At 34.8% G+C, this 19931-nt stretch overlaps 1 protein-coding gene across 3 annotated transcripts in view; it reads left to right on the top strand.

Moving 5' to 3' along the window:
• NEMF (nuclear export mediator factor) overlaps nucleotides 1–19931 on the top strand; it is a 56802-nt gene that overhangs the window by 11093 nt on the left and 25778 nt on the right. For all 3 annotated transcript variants that reach the window (XM_007097550.3, XM_042989642.1, XM_042989641.1), the window contains 14 exons: nucleotides 15–163; nucleotides 1130–1197; nucleotides 2176–2262; nucleotides 3884–3957; nucleotides 5077–5147; nucleotides 5226–5301; nucleotides 5687–5749; nucleotides 7108–7185; nucleotides 7325–7533; nucleotides 7789–7980; nucleotides 8291–8354; nucleotides 10930–11018; nucleotides 17389–17492; nucleotides 18855–18917. In XM_007097550.3, coding sequence (XP_007097612.1) covers nucleotides 15–163; nucleotides 1130–1197; nucleotides 2176–2262; nucleotides 3884–3957; nucleotides 5077–5147; nucleotides 5226–5301; nucleotides 5687–5749; nucleotides 7108–7185; nucleotides 7325–7533; nucleotides 7789–7980; nucleotides 8291–8354; nucleotides 10930–11018; nucleotides 17389–17492; nucleotides 18855–18917 — 1387 coding nt within the window. The remainder of the gene's footprint in view (nucleotides 1–14; nucleotides 164–1129; nucleotides 1198–2175; nucleotides 2263–3883; nucleotides 3958–5076; nucleotides 5148–5225; nucleotides 5302–5686; nucleotides 5750–7107; nucleotides 7186–7324; nucleotides 7534–7788; nucleotides 7981–8290; nucleotides 8355–10929; nucleotides 11019–17388; nucleotides 17493–18854; nucleotides 18918–19931) is intronic.

Here is a 19931-nt window from a genome sequence, read left to right as displayed (position 1 = left end):
TTATTTTATTACAGGGAAACATTGTTCTTACAGATTATGAGTACCTAATTTTGAATATACTAAGATTTCGAACTGATGAGTCAGATGATGTTAAATTTGCTGTTCGTGAACGCTACCCAGTTGATCATGCTAGAGCTGCTGAACCTTTGCTTACTTTGGAAAGGTAACATGTTTTGTTTCTAAACTCATTTCATGTTGTATTAAAAGGTAAAATAGATCATATGTCAGAATATTAAAGAACTGTCACATAAAATATTTTGTTCATTTGCATAAAATAACTAAATTTGGACTGCTTGAACTATTTAAATGTGCATGTAAGCAATTAAACCTCATTTGCAAGTAGCAGCTGTGTGTCTTTTTAATCTAAGTCTGGTGTTACTTCAGGTGTTGATGATTTCTTGGTAAAGTGAGGGAACTTACTAGCTATTCTGTGGGAAGACAGATGGCTATCTTGCACAGAGTACAAATGGAAATGGTTTAGCTAAGAAAAGGGAGTACCGTGGGATAAGGTGCTGATTTTAGGTACTCTTCTGGCTGGAAGGTTTTGCTAATAGCGATAGCAGAGGTTCTCAGAGTTTAGCATGCATCACATTCACCTGGAGGGCTTGATAAAACATATCCTGCCCCTGCTTCCAGTTTCTGATTCAGTGGATCTGGTGTAGAGCCCAGGAATTTTCAGTTCTTACAAGTTCTCAGGTGATGTTTGTGCTGCTGATCTGGGGATCAGAGTGGCCAAACAGCATCCTTAAGAGCTCTTACTAAATGCATAATTAGGTAAAGCCATTCCAGGTATTAAGATCTATCACCAAGCTCTACAAACATTTACCTGTTATATAGGAACATCTCTTTCTTAACACATATGGGCACATTTTCATTAAACAATATGACTAAGTTGAAAAGTATTGATTTTTCTTAGAAGACTTGGTTTCAGGTCCGAACCTACTACCCTTGGGTAAATTACTTTTATGACCCATTTTCTTACCTACAAAGTGAACTAATTCTTCTTGTATGTTAGAGTATTGTGATGATTAGGCAATTTGATGGAAATGAAAGAATTGTAAATATGAATATTGCTGTAAGTTTTATTAAATAAAAGATAATGAGAGGCGTGTCAATTTTGTTTTCACAGACTGACTGAAATAATAGCCAGTGCACCTAAAGGTGAACTACTGAAGAGAGTTCTTAATCCATTACTTCGTGAGTAAGCCTAAATAGAGCAATGAAATGTTTGCAAGAAAATGTAGTTTTCAGGAATATATTTAAATCTTTTATAACTTAAGAGAGTATTACAACAACTTGATAATGTAGAAGGGAGCTTAAAATTATCTTTTGAATAAATAAGAATTTATTTTTAAGGAAAGAGGAATTTGTTATACCACATGAAGTTTGACCTTTATGTGTTAGCTTTTATTTAAAAGCAATACAGCTAAATAAACTGATAGTATGTTATCTAGCATTTTAGTGCTAGTGTACTATTCTGAGAAATTGTGTTTTCTTTTCATTGTGAATCTTTGATTTAATAACCACTTGAGTTTTTGTTTTTGTTTTTAATTGGTGTGTCTCAGGGTACCCCAGAATCTGTCAGGTACTTTCAGTCAGGATAAAGATAATCCAATAAATTTATACTTGAAAAATCATTACTCATCCCTATACTGATGAGTCTGGAGAGGACTTGGGCAGGCAGGTATCCTCAGTTACTGGGCATTAGGGAGTCACTTGTCCTCTCTTCTGAAATTAGAATGCATTAATAAGTTACCCTTACAGCTTTCCAACTGTTAGTATAGCATACATAAAATTGTTAAGTTTGAATTTTTAAAATTAATTTATTAATATGGGGTATTGTATTAACCAGTTTTTGGATGCTAAAGCAATCTTTCATTCCTGATTTGAAATCCTTTATATGTGGCTCAATTCCATTAAATTCTTATAAAATTTATGCACTGACTTCTGCAGTTGTAGTCTCAAATTTTTGTAAGTACTTGAATTATCATTTCTAATTACATTTCAAAATAAGTAAAGTAAAAAAATAAAATCATAAAATCATAAAAAGCAAAATAAGTAAATTGTTATTTTCATTGACTTCTGAGTAGATATTTATATTGGGATGTAAATTTCATATTATATTTTGGATATTATATAGGGGAATACTAAAAATAATATCTTCTGCTTTTATAGCCTATGGACCAGCTCTCATTGAACACTGTCTTATAGAAAATGGATTCTCTGGCAATGTCAAAGTGGATGAAAAATTTGAAAGTAAAGGTATGCCTGCATGCTACAATTTTTGCCCATTTTCATGTTTCATGTATTTCCTTTTTTAAAAAACTATGAAAATTCTTTCTGGGAAAGTAATAAAAGTGAGCAGGTAGTAAATCTGTAAAAACTATAAAATATTTGATCTATTAATTTTTTTTATGTTTGTTTGTTTGTTTATTTATTTATTTATTTATTTTGAGAGAGAAAGAATGCGAGCAGGGGAGGGGCAGAGAGGGACATGGGGCTTGATCCCATGAACTGTGAGATCATGACTTGAGCCGAAATCAAGAGTCAGACGCTTAACCAACTGAGCCACCCAGGCGCCCCAGGTCTATGAATGTTCTATCCGCCTTCCTGCTCTAATGTGGCACTTTATCCCTGGTAACTCACAGTTCAGTCTCTTGACCTACCTTAGTACTTTTCAACTTTACAATATTCTCCTTTCCCTGAATAATTGAAGTGGTTACCATACTTGAGGTAGGATCTGGTGTAACACTTGATGTAGTTGAGTTATTCACCTTCTGACTAGGAAGTTGGAGTGCTTTTAGTAATAGTTTTATTCATGCATTTTAATTCTATAAGAACTGTAGTGTGTCTATGTGATGAATTAGGCTTTTGTAACTACTTAAGGGAATCTAACTAAATTGCCAGATTAGGACAGTAAAAAATTAGAGGAAATATAAGGGAAAAGGAAGACTTGACTTTTGACAAATTTATTTGCAGATTCTCATGTAAAATTACAAAAATACATTCTTCGTGTTTATATTTTGGGATTACATATCAGTTAAGATTTGGGGATATTAGTTTTTATGCTGTAAACGTTTTTATGTTTAAAAATACAAATTAATGTCTTAGTGAGTGATTTTGTGTTTGACATACTAATTCAGTGCAAGCCTGATCAAAATGCCAACAGGTGGTATTGTTTTTGCAATTGCAGTGTTCTGGTTTTTTAAATAAATACTGTGGAATAAAAGCATGTGAAAATGTTCAGGAAATGTTTGGAAAATAGTAGTAGTGATGGAGAATAACCCTTTTACAGATAAAGGTATATTAAGAACCTAATAGTTTTTTTTGTTTGTTTGTTTGTTTTTTAATTTTTTTTTTCAACGTTTTTAATTTATTTTTGGGACAGAGAGAGACAGAGCATGAACGGGGGAGGGGCAGAGAGAGAGGGAGACACAGAATCGGAAACAGGCTCCAGGCTCCGAGCCATCAGCCCAGAGCCTGACGCGGGGCTCGAACTCACGGACCGCGAGATCGTGACCTGGCTGAAGTCGGACGCTTAACCGACTGCGCCACCCAGGCGCCCCAAGAACCTAATAGTTTTTAAAAAAGTACAAAATGAAAAATTCAGAAACAGGCCCACATATATATGGGAATTTAGTATATAAACAAAGTATCTTTAACATCATGAGGGTAAAGATGGATTCAGTAAAAAACTATTGGGATCACAAGCTGGCCAAAACATATTCTTATTTACATATACTGATTATAAACATGAAGTAACTATATTTAATTTTCTTGAACACTGTTATTATTTCATAAGCACTTTTCTGTTTTCAGTATGGTTTTGTAATAGTTAATTGACACTTGATTGGCATTCCTTTTTTCCATTTTGTTCTGTTAGACCTTGAAAAAGTACTTGTTTGTCTGCAGAAAGCAGAAGACTATATGAAAACAACATCCAACTTCAGTGGAAAGGTAGTAGCACATATTATTATTGTATATTGTACTATTGTATATTGTGGTTTTATTTTTTAGATTTTCAGAATTCACAGTTAATTAGGGATCACTACATGTAAGTTTTTTGTTAATTTGGAAATTCAACATCTGTAATATGCTTATTCTAGGGGTTTTTGGTTTTTTTTTTCTAATTGCTGTTGGGTTATGATTTTTCTTCTGTTCCTTTTTTTTTTTTTTAAGTTTATTTATTTTGAGAGAGGGAGAGAATGCACATGCAAGAGCATGCAAACAAGGGGAGGGTCAGAGAGAGAGAGAGGAAGAAAGAGAATCCCAAGCAGACTTCTGCCCTGTCAGCACAGAGCCCGACATGGGGCTTGATCTCATGAACCCTGAGGTCATGACCTGAGCTGAAATCAAGAGTGACATGCTTAGCTGACTGAGCCTCCCAGGCACCCTTCTTCTCTTCTTTTTATAGAAAGTACTAGGTCAGGTCACAATTGGCATACCAGGAAAGTTGAGGAATTTGAAAATAATTCCTCTTAGGTTGGTTTTATTTAGAGAAATACTTTTTAATTGCTAGCACTTAATTAAAAAATTAGCAATTTACATCACTCTAATAGGTAAACATCCTCTGAATCATCTCATATCTTGTTTTTGTTCCCTATTCAAAGTATAACTTTATACTAGAAGTTCAGAGGAAGTTCTGATTAATTCCAGCTAAATTCAGTGCAGATACACCTGCCCAGTTTTTAAAATGAATTAAAATTTCTTACCAACAAAGTAAACCTAAGACTTTTTCTCCTGAAAGTAAAGTGCTATTGACTTTTTAAAGTTGCAGAATATCTAAAATTAGGAAGAAAAAAGCAAAATGTACACGGATAATCCCATCATTTTATCAAATCACTAGTTTTAATTTTCTTTATTCCTTATTTTTCTTGTCCATATGAAAAAAAGTATTATTTAATAATACTTATTGAGCCTAGAAACATCATTTTGAGAATTGATACAATCAATAGACAAATGTAGCAGATTATTTAAAACTAGAATAATTTTGTAAGTTTAATAAAATCGGTATCAGTCATGGAAGATACATCTTAACTATGAAGAGAAATGAATTTTAATATTGGATTTTTGTAGGGGTACATCATTCAGAAAAGAGAAATAAAACCAAGCTTGGAAGTAGATAAACCAACTGAAGACATACTCACGTAAGCATATAGACATGAGTCAGTTTACTTTGGATATTTATTAATGTTCTTGAATGATATAATAAATATGTTTTGCAGGTATGAGGAATTTCATCCTTTCTTGTTTTCTCAACATTCACAATGTCCATATATAGAATTTGAATCATTTGACAAGGTGGGTTTTCCAATTCTGTTTTTTTGACCAGTTAGTATGATATGAGTTATTAAATTAACACCAACTTGATTTGATTGATAAATTAAAAATATTTCTGGTTTACAATCACTGTATCTGAGGATTAAAGATCATTGCAGTCACAAATAAAAACTGTTGGAAATTTTTATTGTCACTTTATTTCAAGATGAAGGACCAAAGGTTTGAACTTAATTTGATTCTTGGCCCTTTGAGCTATATAATACATTTCCTGGGAATCTGTTCAAGTTCTTTGGGTAGTGTTATGAAACAAAATGGACTCTAAAATTCTGTGTATCTAAGTTGAAGTAGAGACCCTGTTTTGTTTTTTTTTTAACCAGTTACTGTCTTTTTCTGTTTTTTAAATAAGGCCGTGGATGAATTTTATTCCAAGATAGAAGGTCAGAAAATAGATTTAAAAGCTTTACAACAGGTATGGTATTGTTAAAAACATTAAACTAACTAGGCTTGGTGTGATTTGCTGTGTAGACGATGCTTTCATATAGGAATTGGTGACGTTTCAGAAGTAGTATGGGAATGCCCTGATCCCTTGGCTCACTGATAATGGTCCAGGGGAGATCTCACTGTTGAAAAGCATTCCCTCGTTTGTTCCATCTGTACGTAAGATATTCTCTAAGATGGAAAATACAATGTGAAGGTGAGTCCTGTTATTTATTCCCTAGTATAATATGGGTTATTACAGCAACCCAAAGCTTTTCAACCTTTGCTGTTAAGGGAACATTGTTCCAAGGAGATTTTTAAGTAGGCCAAAAGAAAGGGAAACGTTCTTTCTGTACAAATAAGTGTATTTTTCATTAAACTGGGTTTTATTCTAAGTGGGCTTTCAAACTCCACAGAAAGTTTTAATATGCTCTGTTTCTTGGTACATTTGACCATGATTTTGGAGCATTGCCACAGAGTTGTTTTAGAAATTAGCCACAGTCACTCTTGATTTGAAGAGGATTTAATTTTTCAAAAATATTAATAAATTCTTGAAATATGTGTGCAAAAGTTTGGAATTATATGAATCTCTGTGCCCTCCCCTCTGTTTAAAAAATTAACAGCACAATTTCAAAGCTGGTGGGTTGAGTGAATTAAATAGTGTGCCTGCCACACGGTGGCAGCACTTTAGCTAGTAAACAGATATTTAGCAGTAACATTGGATTGCATGTTTTTATGTGCATCAGAATATTCATGAATTATTTTAGTAATCACTGTGTGTTCTTTTAATAGTCACCATTCTTATGATTCAAATCTTTTAAATACTACATCCCATGATTCAAACCTTCATTAACTGATGATTCTGTTACTAGTGTTAGAAAATTTGCCTCAAATCAATAACCTTGAAATGCAAATGATAAATGCTAAAATGCTATATAGAAGGTAAATTAACTACTGTGAGACTTTTGGCATTAATTTAAGAAAAAGAGTACTCTGTAGAAATAATACTGAGAAAATTAAAAGCAGCAATAACTTAAAAAGAAGCTCTTTTGGTAATTTGTGTTCTTTAAGAATGCATTTCCCTAAAACTTTACAGTTATGTGATAAGAAGAAGATGTCTTATAGTCAGAATACATTCCTATATAGGGAATGGGAAGTAGGTAGTGGGGAGAGGTAATTTGGGAGCTTGAAACACTTTGGGGTAGGGTAGACCTGGGTGTTGGACTGCAGGAACCTCAGACAGCATTGTGGGGTTGAAGTGGAGGAGGGAGAGTTTCAGGATGTAAGAGAGGAAAGGTGCAGAAGGCAGAAGAAAACTAATTTTTAAAAAATATGTTTTGCCCACAAAAGGAAAAACAAGCATTGAAGAAATTAGATAACGTCCGGAAGGATCACGAAAACAGATTAGAAGCTCTTCAACAGGCTCAGGTATTCTGTTTAGCTTTTTCCCAGATTTCACAAATGGTAACTTTAAATAAAACACTGTATGTTAACTAAGTGGAATTAAAATAAAAACTAAAAACATAACTTTAACATGGTATTACAGTAAATGTTTTTGTTTCTTAAGGAAATAGACAAACTTAAAGGAGAGCTCATAGAAATGAACCTACAGATAGTTGACAGAGCTATTCAGGTTGTTCGAAGTGCTTTAGCCAACCAGATTGATTGGACAGAAATTGGGTTAATTGTGAAAGAAGCCCAAGCTCAAGGAGACCCTGTTGCAAGTGCAATTAAAGAATTAAAACTACAAACAAACCATGTTACAATGCTACTAAGGTGAGTTTGATTCTTAGTTAAGCAGTTAATGCTTGTTTTTATTTTGCTGTTAAATTGTTCACTGTATTCATTTAAAATTTTTTCTCTTGTATTTGGAAGTTTATCCTTGAAGATACAGAAAAAACATTATTTACATTAAAATAATGCAACTATTTAAATACTGCAAATACTTTATAATTTCATTGAGGAAAAAAATTGAAAATAAAAAAGTGATGTCATTGACATTAGTGAAATACTATTGAATATTTTTAATAGAAATCCATACTTGTTATCAGAGGAGGAAGATGACGATGTTGATGGTGACATCACTGTTGAAAAAAATGAAACCGAAGCACCAAAAGGAAAAAAGAAAAAGCAAAAGAATAAACAGCTGCAGAAGCCTCAAAAAAATAGGCCATTACTTGTTGATGTTGATCTCAGCTTGTCAGCATATGCCAATGCCAAAAAGTAAGTGTTAAGTATGAATTGTAAGTAAAATATCTGCAATAAATCAGGATAATAAGGATAATATATGTATATATATTACGTATGTATGTGCTTTGGGGTGAAAACACTTTTTAAAATCTAACTTTGTGCATTATACAACTTTGTTTTCAAAACATACAAAACAAAGTTGCATAATTCACAAAATTTGTTCCATATGATTTGAATGTGTAAAATTAGAAGTAACAAATAGAAAGCTAAAGAATAGCTTAATTTTACTTAAAATTTTAATAGCTTAATTTTACTTAAAATTAAGAGAAATGCATTTTTCTAGATACTATGATCACAAGAGGTATGCTGCTAAGAAAACACAAAAGACCGTTGAAGCTGCTGAGAAGGTACTTACTGTTTCTTAGAGTGAATGTGAATTGTTTTTTCTCTGCTTTAAATGAGTGGCTTTAATTATTTCGTTTAAATGAGGTTTTCTAATTCAGAAATAACTTTCAAACTTAATTTTGCTGTAATTATATGTATTTCCAGTGTTTATTTTCTTCCCCAAACCTGCTCCTTCCCCAGTCTTCCCCTGCTATAAATAGCACCTTCCTTTTTCCCTTTGTTTGAGTTAAAAGTATTGGAGTCATCCTAGGCTTTTCTCTCATAAATTATATCCAGTCCATCAGCAAATCCTTGTAGGTCTTTTGTAGAGTATAACCAGAATCTGACCACTTCTCAATAATCCCAGCCCCCGTCATTTCTGTTCACATAGACTGTAATAGTAGCCTCTTCTTGGGTCTCTGCCTTCTACCCTTTCCCCCCTACAGTCTGTTCTTCAAACAGTAGCCATAGTGATCCTTTTAAATAAAAAATGAAGTTATTTCTCTTTGTTCAAAATCCATTTGCTTCCCATCTTATCAAGACAGGTCAAAGCCCTTCTCCTGCCCTGTAAGGTCCTACCTTATCCACTCCCCTCCAATTTAATCACCTGCATTCCTCTTGCTACACTCTTTTCAGCAACACTGGGATCTTAGGTGTTCCTGTAACAGTGATGCATGCTGACTTCTCAGGGCATTTGTGTTTGTTGCTCTTTCTACAGAGAATGTTTTTCCCTTAAAGTTTCCATGGTTTGATCCTTCCATTCATTGGCATGTCTACTAAAATGAGACTTTATCAGAGAGGCCTTTCTTTAAAAAAATTTTTTTTGATGTTTAAAAAAATTTTTTTTAATGTTTATTTATTTTTTAGAGAGAGAGAGAGAGAGAGCTTGAGTGGGAGAGGGGCAGAGGGAGAGGGAGACACAGAATCTAAAGCAGGCTCCAGGCTCTGAGCTATCAGCACAGAGCCTGATGCAGGCTCGAATGCACAAATGGTGAGAGCATGACCTGAGCTGAAGTCAGACACTTAACTGACTGAGCCACCCAGGTGCCCCTTTTTTTGATGTTATTATTTATTTTTGAGACAGAGAAAGTACGAGCTGGGGAGGGGCAGAGAGAGTAGGAGACAGGAACCAAAGCCGGTTCAGAGCTGATAGCAGAGAGCCCAATGTGGGGCTTGAACTCACGAGCCGCAGGATCATGACTTGCGCCAAAGTCAGACACTTAGCCAACTGAGCCACCCAGATGCCCCCAGACAGGCCTTTTTGACCATATTTACTAAAAGTAGTACTACCCTTGGGGCACCTGGGTAGCTTAGTTGGTTAAGGGGCCAACTCTTGATTCCGCTTAAGTCATGATTTCATGGTTCATGAGTTTGAGCCCTGCATCAGGCTCTGCACTGGCAGCATGGAACCTGCTTGGGATTCTCTCTCTCCCTCTCTCTGCCCCTCCCCTGCTGGTGTCCTCTCTCTCTCTCTCTCTCTCTCTCTCTCTCTCTCTCAAATAAACATTAAAAAAGAATAGTAGTACCTTCAACCACTCCCTCTTATTCTGCTTTATTTTTCTTCTTAAAAAACACCCCTCCCAACATATGTTGATCTGTCTTTCCTCTAGAATGTAGATTGTATGAAAGTAAGATCTTTGTTTTGTTCATTGCTTTGTCCCAGCCCCTAGAATATTGCCTTGAACATAGTAACATTAATATCTGTTAAATGAGGGGTGCCTGGGAGTCTCAGTTGGTTAAGCATCCGACTTTGGTCCAACTTCGTGTCAGTTCATGATCTCATAGTTGGTGAGTTCGAGCCCGGCATGGGGCTCTCTGCTGTCAGCACAGAGCCTGCTTCAGATCCTCTGTCCACCCCCCACCCCTCAAACCCCTCAAACCCCTCCTTCACTTGCTCACGCACGCTCTCTCTCAAAAACAAATAAACATTAAAAATATGTGTATCTGTTAAATGAGTAGCCCTCATGACTTGTCTTCTATCTCTCTCTCCAATCTCATTTCTTGACATTTTACTGTGTAATCACTACTTTCTTGGTGAAGTTGGCCTTTTCTTTTTGCTTATAGTGCTTTTCCTATTCTTTGCCTTGATAATTCCATTTACCCTTCAGACTTCAGCCTAAATGCCATTTCCTTAGAAATACCTTCTTTGACCATAAGCATTTATAAGTTAGGTTCTCTTGTTATATTCTCATAGCATCCTTAGAAGCACTTAACATGTTTATTTGAATGATTATGTGTTTGATATTCATGTCTTCTCCTCGACCCTCTAGTAGGGTGAGAGTGAGAACTTCCTCTTATTCACTATTGTGTCCCAGCATCTAGCCCAGAACCTATCGTATGATAGATACTCAGTATCTGTTAACAAATGAAACTTTTTAAAATTTGTAGGTATTGAGCAAATATTTGTATACATTAACCTTTGACTTAAATTATTTTAATATTTAAGGCACAAATCTTTATTTTGTGTGTATATGGTGTATGTATGTAAATAGTTGCCATTTTGTGACGTTTAAAAATAATTTCTTGTCTTATCATTTACTTAGTGTTATCTAAATACATTGGCAACAAATTATTTAAAAACTTTTTTCTTATAAATAGGCATTTAAATCAGCAGAAAAAAAAACAAAGCAAACGTTAAAAGAAGTCCAAACAGTTACCTCTATTCAGAAAGCAAGAAAAGTATACTGGTAAGTGTTCTACCTTTTAAAAATATAGTTTTTTTGTTTTTTAATTAAAATTATACATGTACATTGTTTAGAAAAATCAAGCAGTTCTACAAAGCTTGTTGCAAAAACCAGTAGCCTTGCAGTATTTTACCCCTAGTCCTGTTGCCTCTTCTCTTATGGAAACTATTTTTAGCTCTTTTAGCTAATTGTTTTGGTATTTACCTCCTTTCCTCTTAGTAATGTGCTTATATTGCTGCTTCTTGGTATTTCTGTTTTATACTCTGTCAATGACTTCCCACTATGGAAGATGAAGATTTTATTCTTTCCATTTGGTGCTCCGTTACACAGATAGACACCAGCCAGCCTCCCAGTAAAGGGACATAATTTTGTCAAGGTAGATATCCAGCATTAATATACAGTAATATTTTATTGTAATCACAGCTGAGTCATATAACACTGTTTCTTTTCCTTCCCTGCTCAGCTTTTTGTCTTCGTGAAGGTGGTAATTGTCTTGTTTCATTTACCTTCCTCTTCCAGGTGTGTTCAGACACATTGGAATTCTATCCGTACCTTGCAGAAGTCTCTCCTGAGATTTTGACCTACTTTGTTCTAAATTGGTTACCCTAAAGATCTTAAGATTTCATTTTATTTTATTCTGGAAGTTCTCTTTACCTTTCTCTATCTTGGATTCTCTGTCCTGAATCTCCTACTTCTTTTCTTAGTTGATGGAATGTGTACTCTAGAAGCTACATAAGAAGGCGTGTATAGGATGTAAAGCTTTTGAGGTTTTTGATAGGTAAAAAAAAATTGTTTTATTTAATTGTGCGGCTGATAGAATTCTGATTTGAAAAGGTTTAAAGTCCTTGTTCATTGCATTAGCTTTCAAATTTGATCTTCAGAAGTCTGATGTCATTTTGATAGCTTATATTTTATTGAAAATTTGTTTTTGCCTTTCTGTAAACTTGTAGATCTTAATTTTTTTCCTCTCAGTTTTCCAAATTTTCACAATGATGTAGGTTGGCGAGGATGTTTTAATCTATTAGGCTGAATATTCTGAGTCTCTTAATTTGGAATCTTTCAGTTCTGATAAATTTTCTTGAAATATCTCTTACGGATTTTTTTTTTTTTTTTTTGGTTTGTTTTCTTCTGGAAGTCTTATTTATCAAATATGGAACTCCTTGGGGGCGCCTGGGTGGCTCAGTCGAATTAAGTATCCAAATTTGGCTCACATTGTGATCTCACGGTTTGTGAGTTCGAGCCCTGTGCCGGGCTCTGTGCTGATAGCTCAGAGCCTGGAGCCTGCTTCAGATTCTGTCTCCCTCTCTCTCTACCCCTCCTCCACTTGGCTCTCACTGTCTCTCTCTCAAAAATAAATAAACATTAAAAAAAAAATTTTAATATGGGACTCCTTGGATGGTCCTCCAATTTTTTTGCATTTTCTATTTTTCAACTTTTAATCCTTTTCTATATTTTGAGAGATTTCCTTTATCTTTCAGTCCTTCCACTGAATTTTTAAGTGTTTTTGTTTTTTTGTTACTTTTTAAAAACTTTTGCTCAAGTTCTTTATAAACTGAGAGTAGTTTTGATGTATTTTTATTTAAAAGTATTCTTTTCTTGCTGGTTTTTGGTTTGTTTTTTATGTTTATTTATTTTTGAGAGAGAGAATGAAAGAGTGCAAGCAGGGGAGGGGCAGAGAGAGAGAGGGAGGCACAGAATCTGAAGCAGGCTGCAGGCTCTGAGCTGTCAGCACAGAGCCTGATGCAGGGCTCGAACCCATGAACCGCGAGATCATGACCTCACCTGAAGTCGGACACTAAACCAACTGAGCCACCAGGCACCCCTTGGTTTTTTGTTTGTTTTTTTTATTATTTTTTTATTTGTTGGGTTTGTCTTCAGCTTTCGTTAAGGACATTTATTACTGTCTTGTGATCCTTAATTGTCTGTTCGTATTGTCTGTTCACATTTTATAGTAGAGCATGAAAATGCCGATTGGAAGTTCTCTGTGGGGGGTTAGGCTTATAAAATGATGTATGGGGGCTATTTTGTGTGGAATTCTCACTGTGTTTAGCTTTTTTCCTCCTCAGCTGGTCTCATTTTTCAGGAAAGGTGTTTTTTGTTTTTTGTTTTTTTTTTTTTCCCCCTGCTTGGAAAGTGAAGAGCTGGTTGTCAGCATTTTGGAAGCCCAATGGGAATAATAGGTTGCAGAGGCTTAGTACCCAGTAATTCATACATTTACCTAATTGCTGTTTTACGTATGTTTCTTCTTCTTACAACTGTGCCACATTTCCCCTAATTTGAAGATCCTTTTCGTACACTTTATAGAACATTAACTTCTGGCTTTCTGTTAGGATGTGGAAGGAGCAGCTACTACCATGTTCACAGCTGGAACTTTTTTCTTTTTTTAACCCCAGTTTAACCTATTTCTAGCAGTACCTTGTGCTGTTTTTAAGTTTTTTATGGGTTACACAGTGTAGATTGATTTGTTTCTTGGCTTTTTCCATTGTCAGCCTGGGATTCAGCTTCTTGAGCCTGATCACTTGTCCTTGGTTTTTCCATTTTTAAAAAGTTTGTTGCTCTTCTCTCTCTTTCCTTTCTTTTTCTCACATCTCTATTGATGAATAGGATTGACTTGTAATTTTCATGTCTCAGAAGTTCTTGGGACACCTGGGTGGCTTAGTCAGTTAATAAGCATCCAACTCTTGATTTGGGCTCGGGTCATGATCTCATGGTTGTGAGATCCAGCTCTGCGTCAGGCTCTGCACTGGTAGCATGGAGCCTGCTTGGGATTCTGTCTCTCTTGGGATTCAGAGAGCAGGGGAGTCTCTCTGCCCCTCCCCTGCTTATGCTCTTCTTGCGCATGAGTGCGTTCTCTCTCTCAAAAATAAATAAACTTAAAAAAAGAACCAGTTTTAACTGTTGATCTCCTCTATTATATCTGTGCTCTCTATTTTATTATTTTTCTCTTTCTGTTTTTCTTTGAGTTCATTTGTATATCCCTTTATGATTTCTTGAGATGGAAATTTGGTATATTGCTTTTTTTCTCCCAGCTTCTCTTCTTTCTTGATAAGTATTTAAGGCAGTAAATTTCCCTTTAAATCTGGCTTTAACTGTATCTAAAAAGTTTTGTTATATACTATTTTCATTATCTTTCATGTCAAAATGTGTTCTAATTTACATGGTGATTTCTTCACCCATGCCTTATTTAAAAGTAATGTTTATTAATTTCCAAACCTATGAAGATTTTTGGTTATATTTTTGTCATTGCTTTCTAGCTTAATTTGCATAATGTTCAGAGATAGAATTCTGAATTATCTCAACCCTTTGACATATGTTGTTGAAACTTGCTTCATGGTCCAGCATATTTATGGTCCACTTTATTTACAAATGTTTCATATATAGTTTAAAAGAGTGTTTGTTGTATAGTTGTTGAGTGCATCTCTCTAAATATTAATTAATTCACATCCATCAATCATGTTTTTCAAATCTTTAGCATCTTTACTAATTTTTTTAAAAAGTGTTTGTTTATTTTGAGAGAGAGAGTGTGAGAGCTGAGAGAGGGAAAGAGAATCCCAAGCAGGCTGCATGATGTCAGCACAGAGCCGAAAATCAAGAGTTAGACATTTAACCAACTGAGCCATCCAGCTGCCCCCACTAATTCTTTTTTTAATGATTGTTTTCTTAATTACTGAGAGTTTTGTTAAAAATCACATAATTGTGGGGCACCTCAGTGGCTCAATTGGTTAAGTGTCCAGCTTTGGTTCAGGTCATGGTCTCATGATTCACGAGTTTAAGACCTGTTTGAACTGTGTTAATAGCTCAGAGCCTGGAGCCTGCTTCAGATTCTGTGTCTCCCACTCTTTCTGCCCCTCCCCTGCTCATACTTGGTGTCTCTCTCTCTCAAAAAAAAAAAAAATTAAAAAAAATTTTTAAATAAATAAGGGCACCTGGGTGGCTCAGTCAGTTAAATGTCCGACTTCAGCTCAGGTCATGATGTCATGGTTCATGAGTTCCAGCCCCGTGTAGGGCTCTGTGCTGACAGCTCAGAGCCTAGAGCCTGCTTCAGATTCTGTGTCTCCCTCTCTCTCTGCCCCTCCCCTACTCATGCTGTCTCTCTCCCTCTCTCAAAAAATAAATAAACATTAAAAAAAATTATTTTTTAATAAATAAAAGATCACATACTTGTGCACTTGTGTCATTCTCCTTTTATTTCGGCCATTTTTTGCTTTATATATATGAGGCAGTATAAATACAAAGCTGTATGTCTTCCTGCAGAATTGAGCCTTTTATTAACTGTAATCAGATGTTCCTTTAACTTCTAACTTCTTTTTCCCTTCTCTGTGAGATATTAAAACTACATCAACTTTCTTTTGGTTAGTGCTTGCATGATAAATCTTTTTCCATCATTTTATTTCAATCCTTTTATATCCTTATATTTTAATATTTTAAAGGAGTGTATATATCATTTTCCAGTCTGACAGTCTTTACATTTAATCTGGAGAATTGACTACATTTAATGCAATTTCTGATATATTTGGGTTTAAATCTATCCATTTTATTATTTGCTGTCTTTTTCTTTTTTTTTTTTGAGATTATTTATTTTGAGAGAGAGAGAGAGAGAGGTGGGGGGAGGGGCAGAGAGAGAGAGGGAGAGAGAATCCCAAGCAGGATTCTTACAGTAAGCAAGAATGTAAGCATGTAACCAATGCAGGGCTCAAACTCCTGAACCATGAGATCATGACCTGAGCTGAAACCAAGAGTCTGACCCTTAATCGACTAAGCCACCCAGGCGCCCCTACTGTTTGCTTTCTATTTTGTTCTTTATTCTTTGTCTTTTTGCCTCCTCCTGATTTTTTTTTCTGTTATGTTCTTTTACTAAAATAATTAGAAATACATCCGTACGTTTCTCATTGTCTTTGTACTTGTGCATTTATGTTGTTTTAGAAAAACCTCTCTACCATCAATAGAAGAATTGTTAAATAAGTATAGTACATCCATTCAACAATGAAGATGACTTTTTTAAGATTTTAAGTAATGTTGGGGCACCTGGGTGGTTGAGTCGGTTGAGCATCCGACTTCGGCTCAGGTCATGATCTTACAGTTTGTGGGTTCGAGCCCTGCATCAGGCTCTGTGCTGACAGCTTACTCAGAGCCTGCAGCCTGCTTCGGATTCTGTGTCTCCTCTGTCTCTCTCTGCCCCTCCCCGGCTCATGCTCTGTCTCTTGAAAATAAATAAATGTTAAAAAAATTTTTTTTTAAGAAAATAAAAAAAAAAGATTTTAAGTAATGTCTATACCCGGTGTGGAACTCGGACCCACAACCCCGAGATCAAGAGTCGCATGCTTCATCAACTGAGCCAGCTAGGTGCCCCAAGAAAACATTTTTAAGTGAAAAAAAGAAAGCAGTTTGCAGAATAGTGTGTGTTGTGTTTAAAAGAAAAGGTTTAGAATAAGCATTTTTTAAAGCTTTTATATGTATAAAGAAACTCTGGAGAGGGATATACAGAAAGCTAATAACAGTGGACTTCTGTTTGATATTGGTAATGAGAACTGAAAGGGGATGCAGGATCTTAAACTATGCCTTTTTTGTCTGATTTAAAACATTTGTGAACCATGTATATGTATTAATAAAAAATCAGATGAGAAAACAGGAACACAATACTTGTGCTATTATATTTTGGGTGTTAAAAGGGAGTTTAATGCCAGTGCTTAATCTATCATTTTTAATCAGAAGTTTTTAAATTGTAGATTAAGTCAAAGAAATAGTCATATGTAATATAGAAAATATTTCTGTTCATCTCTATTTTGTCATTTTCTAAATGTCATACAAATATATACTCTTTACTTTTTATCATAATGGTATGTATTAATCATGAAAACCAAATTACTTTTTCTTTTGAGAAAAGTTAGTTTTATAGAGCAAAAATTACCTTTAGAAGTATAAAAGTATAAAGAATACCATATATGTAAGTATTCAGTTGATTCAGGACAGAGTGAGAAAACTTCTTTCTTACTTGTGGCCTCAAAAGTTAGCCAGTGCCCCACTGAAAGAAAACTAAACCTAGGGACCATGTGACATTGTATGTTGTTGCTTTGTGTAATTCATTGTTATGTTATCCTTGAGTTTAAGAGGGGACTATATGAGAGGGAGATAAGGAGAGAACACATTTTCAAACATAGAATTTAATTACTTCTAAGACTGTCATAAGAATATCCTTGGCCAGTTTGTATAAGATTTCAATAAAATTCAGTTTGATGCTTTAATAAATTAAACCATCAAGTTGTCTTAACCTACAAGGTAGGATAGCGTCTTGGAATTTTGTTTGCAAAAAGGATGTGAATTCAGGTGACTATAAAGCAAAAGAATGTTAACTTTTTTTCTTTCAATTTGGTAGGTTTGAGAAATTTCTGTGGTTCGTTAGCTCAGAGAACTATTTAATTATAGGTGGAAGAGATCAGCAACAGAATGAAATAATTGTGAAAAGATACTTGACAACAGGTAGGTAAGATAAAAATTTAAAGAATTTTCTCATATAATTGGATCAATTATTTCAATATTAGATGTAGATTTTCATCTTCTATGACAGGTTTAATTGGTAGAAGGAGTTTATCTTGATGGTTTATGGTTTGTTGAATATGCATTTTGACACTTAATCTTCATTTTAAGTGAATATTCCTAAATTAGTAATGGTGAGCTAATCTGCAGTGTTGGACTTTTGATTCTCTTCTATATTATAACAAAATAGCTCTCAGTCCTCCAAAGTTAGTGTAGATCAAATTTTTAAAGGCTTGTTTTTTTAGTGCGGAAGTTTGTAACTTTTTTTTCCATATTTAGAAAAAGAACTTAAGCCCTGTGGTGTATGTAAGTCTTCTCATTTATTTTTCTTTGCTGATAACAGCCACCTCGCTGTGGCTGAACCTTCACAGTGTGGGTATCAGAAACCAATAATCAGAACTAATCTGATATCCACTGCAGATCCCAGACCAGAAAAGAAAGCAGCAGGGATCATGGTATTCCATGGTGCTTAGGGCATGGTCTCTCTCTTCTGTAGCTTTGTTCTGACCTCAGCTTGTGTTGGGGCAGTATGAGTTTTTCTCTTCTTTGAGTTTCAAATCCCAGACGAACTGTTGGGGCAAGCAATGGCTGCTCATTTTACTTGTTAGGAACTTTCCTTTTTCCTTAACAAAAGAGGAAAGATCTCACTCCTGCATTTGTTTGTTCATTTGTTTATTCATTGGTAGCACACACATAGAATACAACTCACAGTCCTCACTGTGGCTTACAAGCCTCCTGGCTTCTTTCCTTCTTCATTTCTTACCATTCTTCCCTTAGTCTGACCTCTTGACTGCTCATCATACATGTCAAATATCCATGGTCCTTAGGACCTTTACATTTGCTAGATGACTCATCTCTCACCCTCCAGCAAGCTAGCCTAGACTTGCTTACACGGTAACTCAGCAAGTTTCTGAGAGAAAGGGAGGAAGCACATAAGGCCTATTAAGACCTAGGTTGAGAACTGGCACTTGGTCACAGCTGCTATATTCTGGCTAAGGCAGATCACAGGGCAGGTCCAGATTCGAGAGACTGGGAAGTGACTCCACTTGATGGGAGAAGCTTCAGGATCACAGAGCAAAGAGGTGTGGCTAACAAGGGAGAGAGGAACTGACCATTTTAGTAATCTGCCATATTACCATTGCTGTTTCCTATAAGGAGGACTATGAGAGATCTCCTAGGGGTGGGAAATGGACTTTATGCCTTCTTATCCCCTTTGGATTCTGAACCCATTAAAACCATTAAAAAGAAAAAAAAGAAAAAAAAAAGGAACAGGACTTAAAGTATTATTTCTCATTTGTCTTTAAGGGGACATTTATGTACATGCTGATCTTCATGGAGCTACTAGCTGTGTAATTAAGAATCCAACAGGTAATATATTTCTCTTTATTATTCAAAACTTTATTCTCTTTATTATTCCAAACTTTAATTCAAAACTTATTATATGACAAAATGTGTTAATAGAGTTAAAGGACACTTTATTATGATAAAAGGGTCAATTCATCAACATATTTATAACTATTATAAATATATGCGCACCCAACAACAGAGCCCTAGAATACCCTTGAAGCAAAGTCTGACAGAATCAAAGAGAGAAATAGTTCAGCAATAATATTTCAGGACTTTAATACCTAACTTTAAGTCATGGATATAATAAATAATTAGATACAAGATTGACTAGGAAATAGAAGATATGAACAAATATTTAAGTTAACTAGACCTAATATAAATCTCTGATATCCTCACCTAACAACAGTAGGCTAATTCTCAAGTGCACCTAGTATGTTCTCCAGGCTAAACCATATGATAGTCTAGAAGACAAGTCTTAACAAGTTTAAAACTACTAAAATCATACAAAGTAAGTTTTCTGACCATAATGGAGTGAAATTAGAAATCACTACTAGAGGAAAATTTGGAAAATTCACAAATGTGTGGAAATTAAACAGCACAGTCATAAATAACCAGTGTCAAAGAGAAAATCATAGGGGGGTGTTAGAAAATACTTTGAGATGAGTGAAATGAAACACAGTATATCAAAATGATAGGAGATGCAATTAAAGCAGTGCTTAGAAGTTTATAGCTGTAATGTTTATAAAAAGAGGAAACATTTCAAATAATGAACAAAACTGTAACATTAAGATCTAGAAAAAGAAAAGCCTAGAACCCATAGTAAGGAACAAAAGGAATTAATAAAGATTAGAGTGGAAATAAATGCAACAGAATAGAAGAACAATAGAGAAGAGCAGTGAAACCAAACTTGTTTTTTTTAAAAAAGGTCAACAAAATTCATAAAACTTTTACTGGACTGACCAAAAAAAATAAGAGAAGATTCAAATTCCTAAAATTGGGAACACAAGAGGGGAAATTACTACCAACTTTGCAGAA

This window comes from Panthera tigris, chromosome B3, assembly GCF_018350195.1.
Source record: "Panthera tigris isolate Pti1 chromosome B3, P.tigris_Pti1_mat1.1, whole genome shotgun sequence".
In the NCBI taxonomy this organism is placed as follows: Eukaryota; Metazoa; Chordata; class Mammalia; order Carnivora; family Felidae; genus Panthera; species Panthera tigris.
The sequence above is the reverse complement of the archived record's forward strand: the minus strand, read 5'-3'. Positions and strand labels throughout refer to the sequence as shown.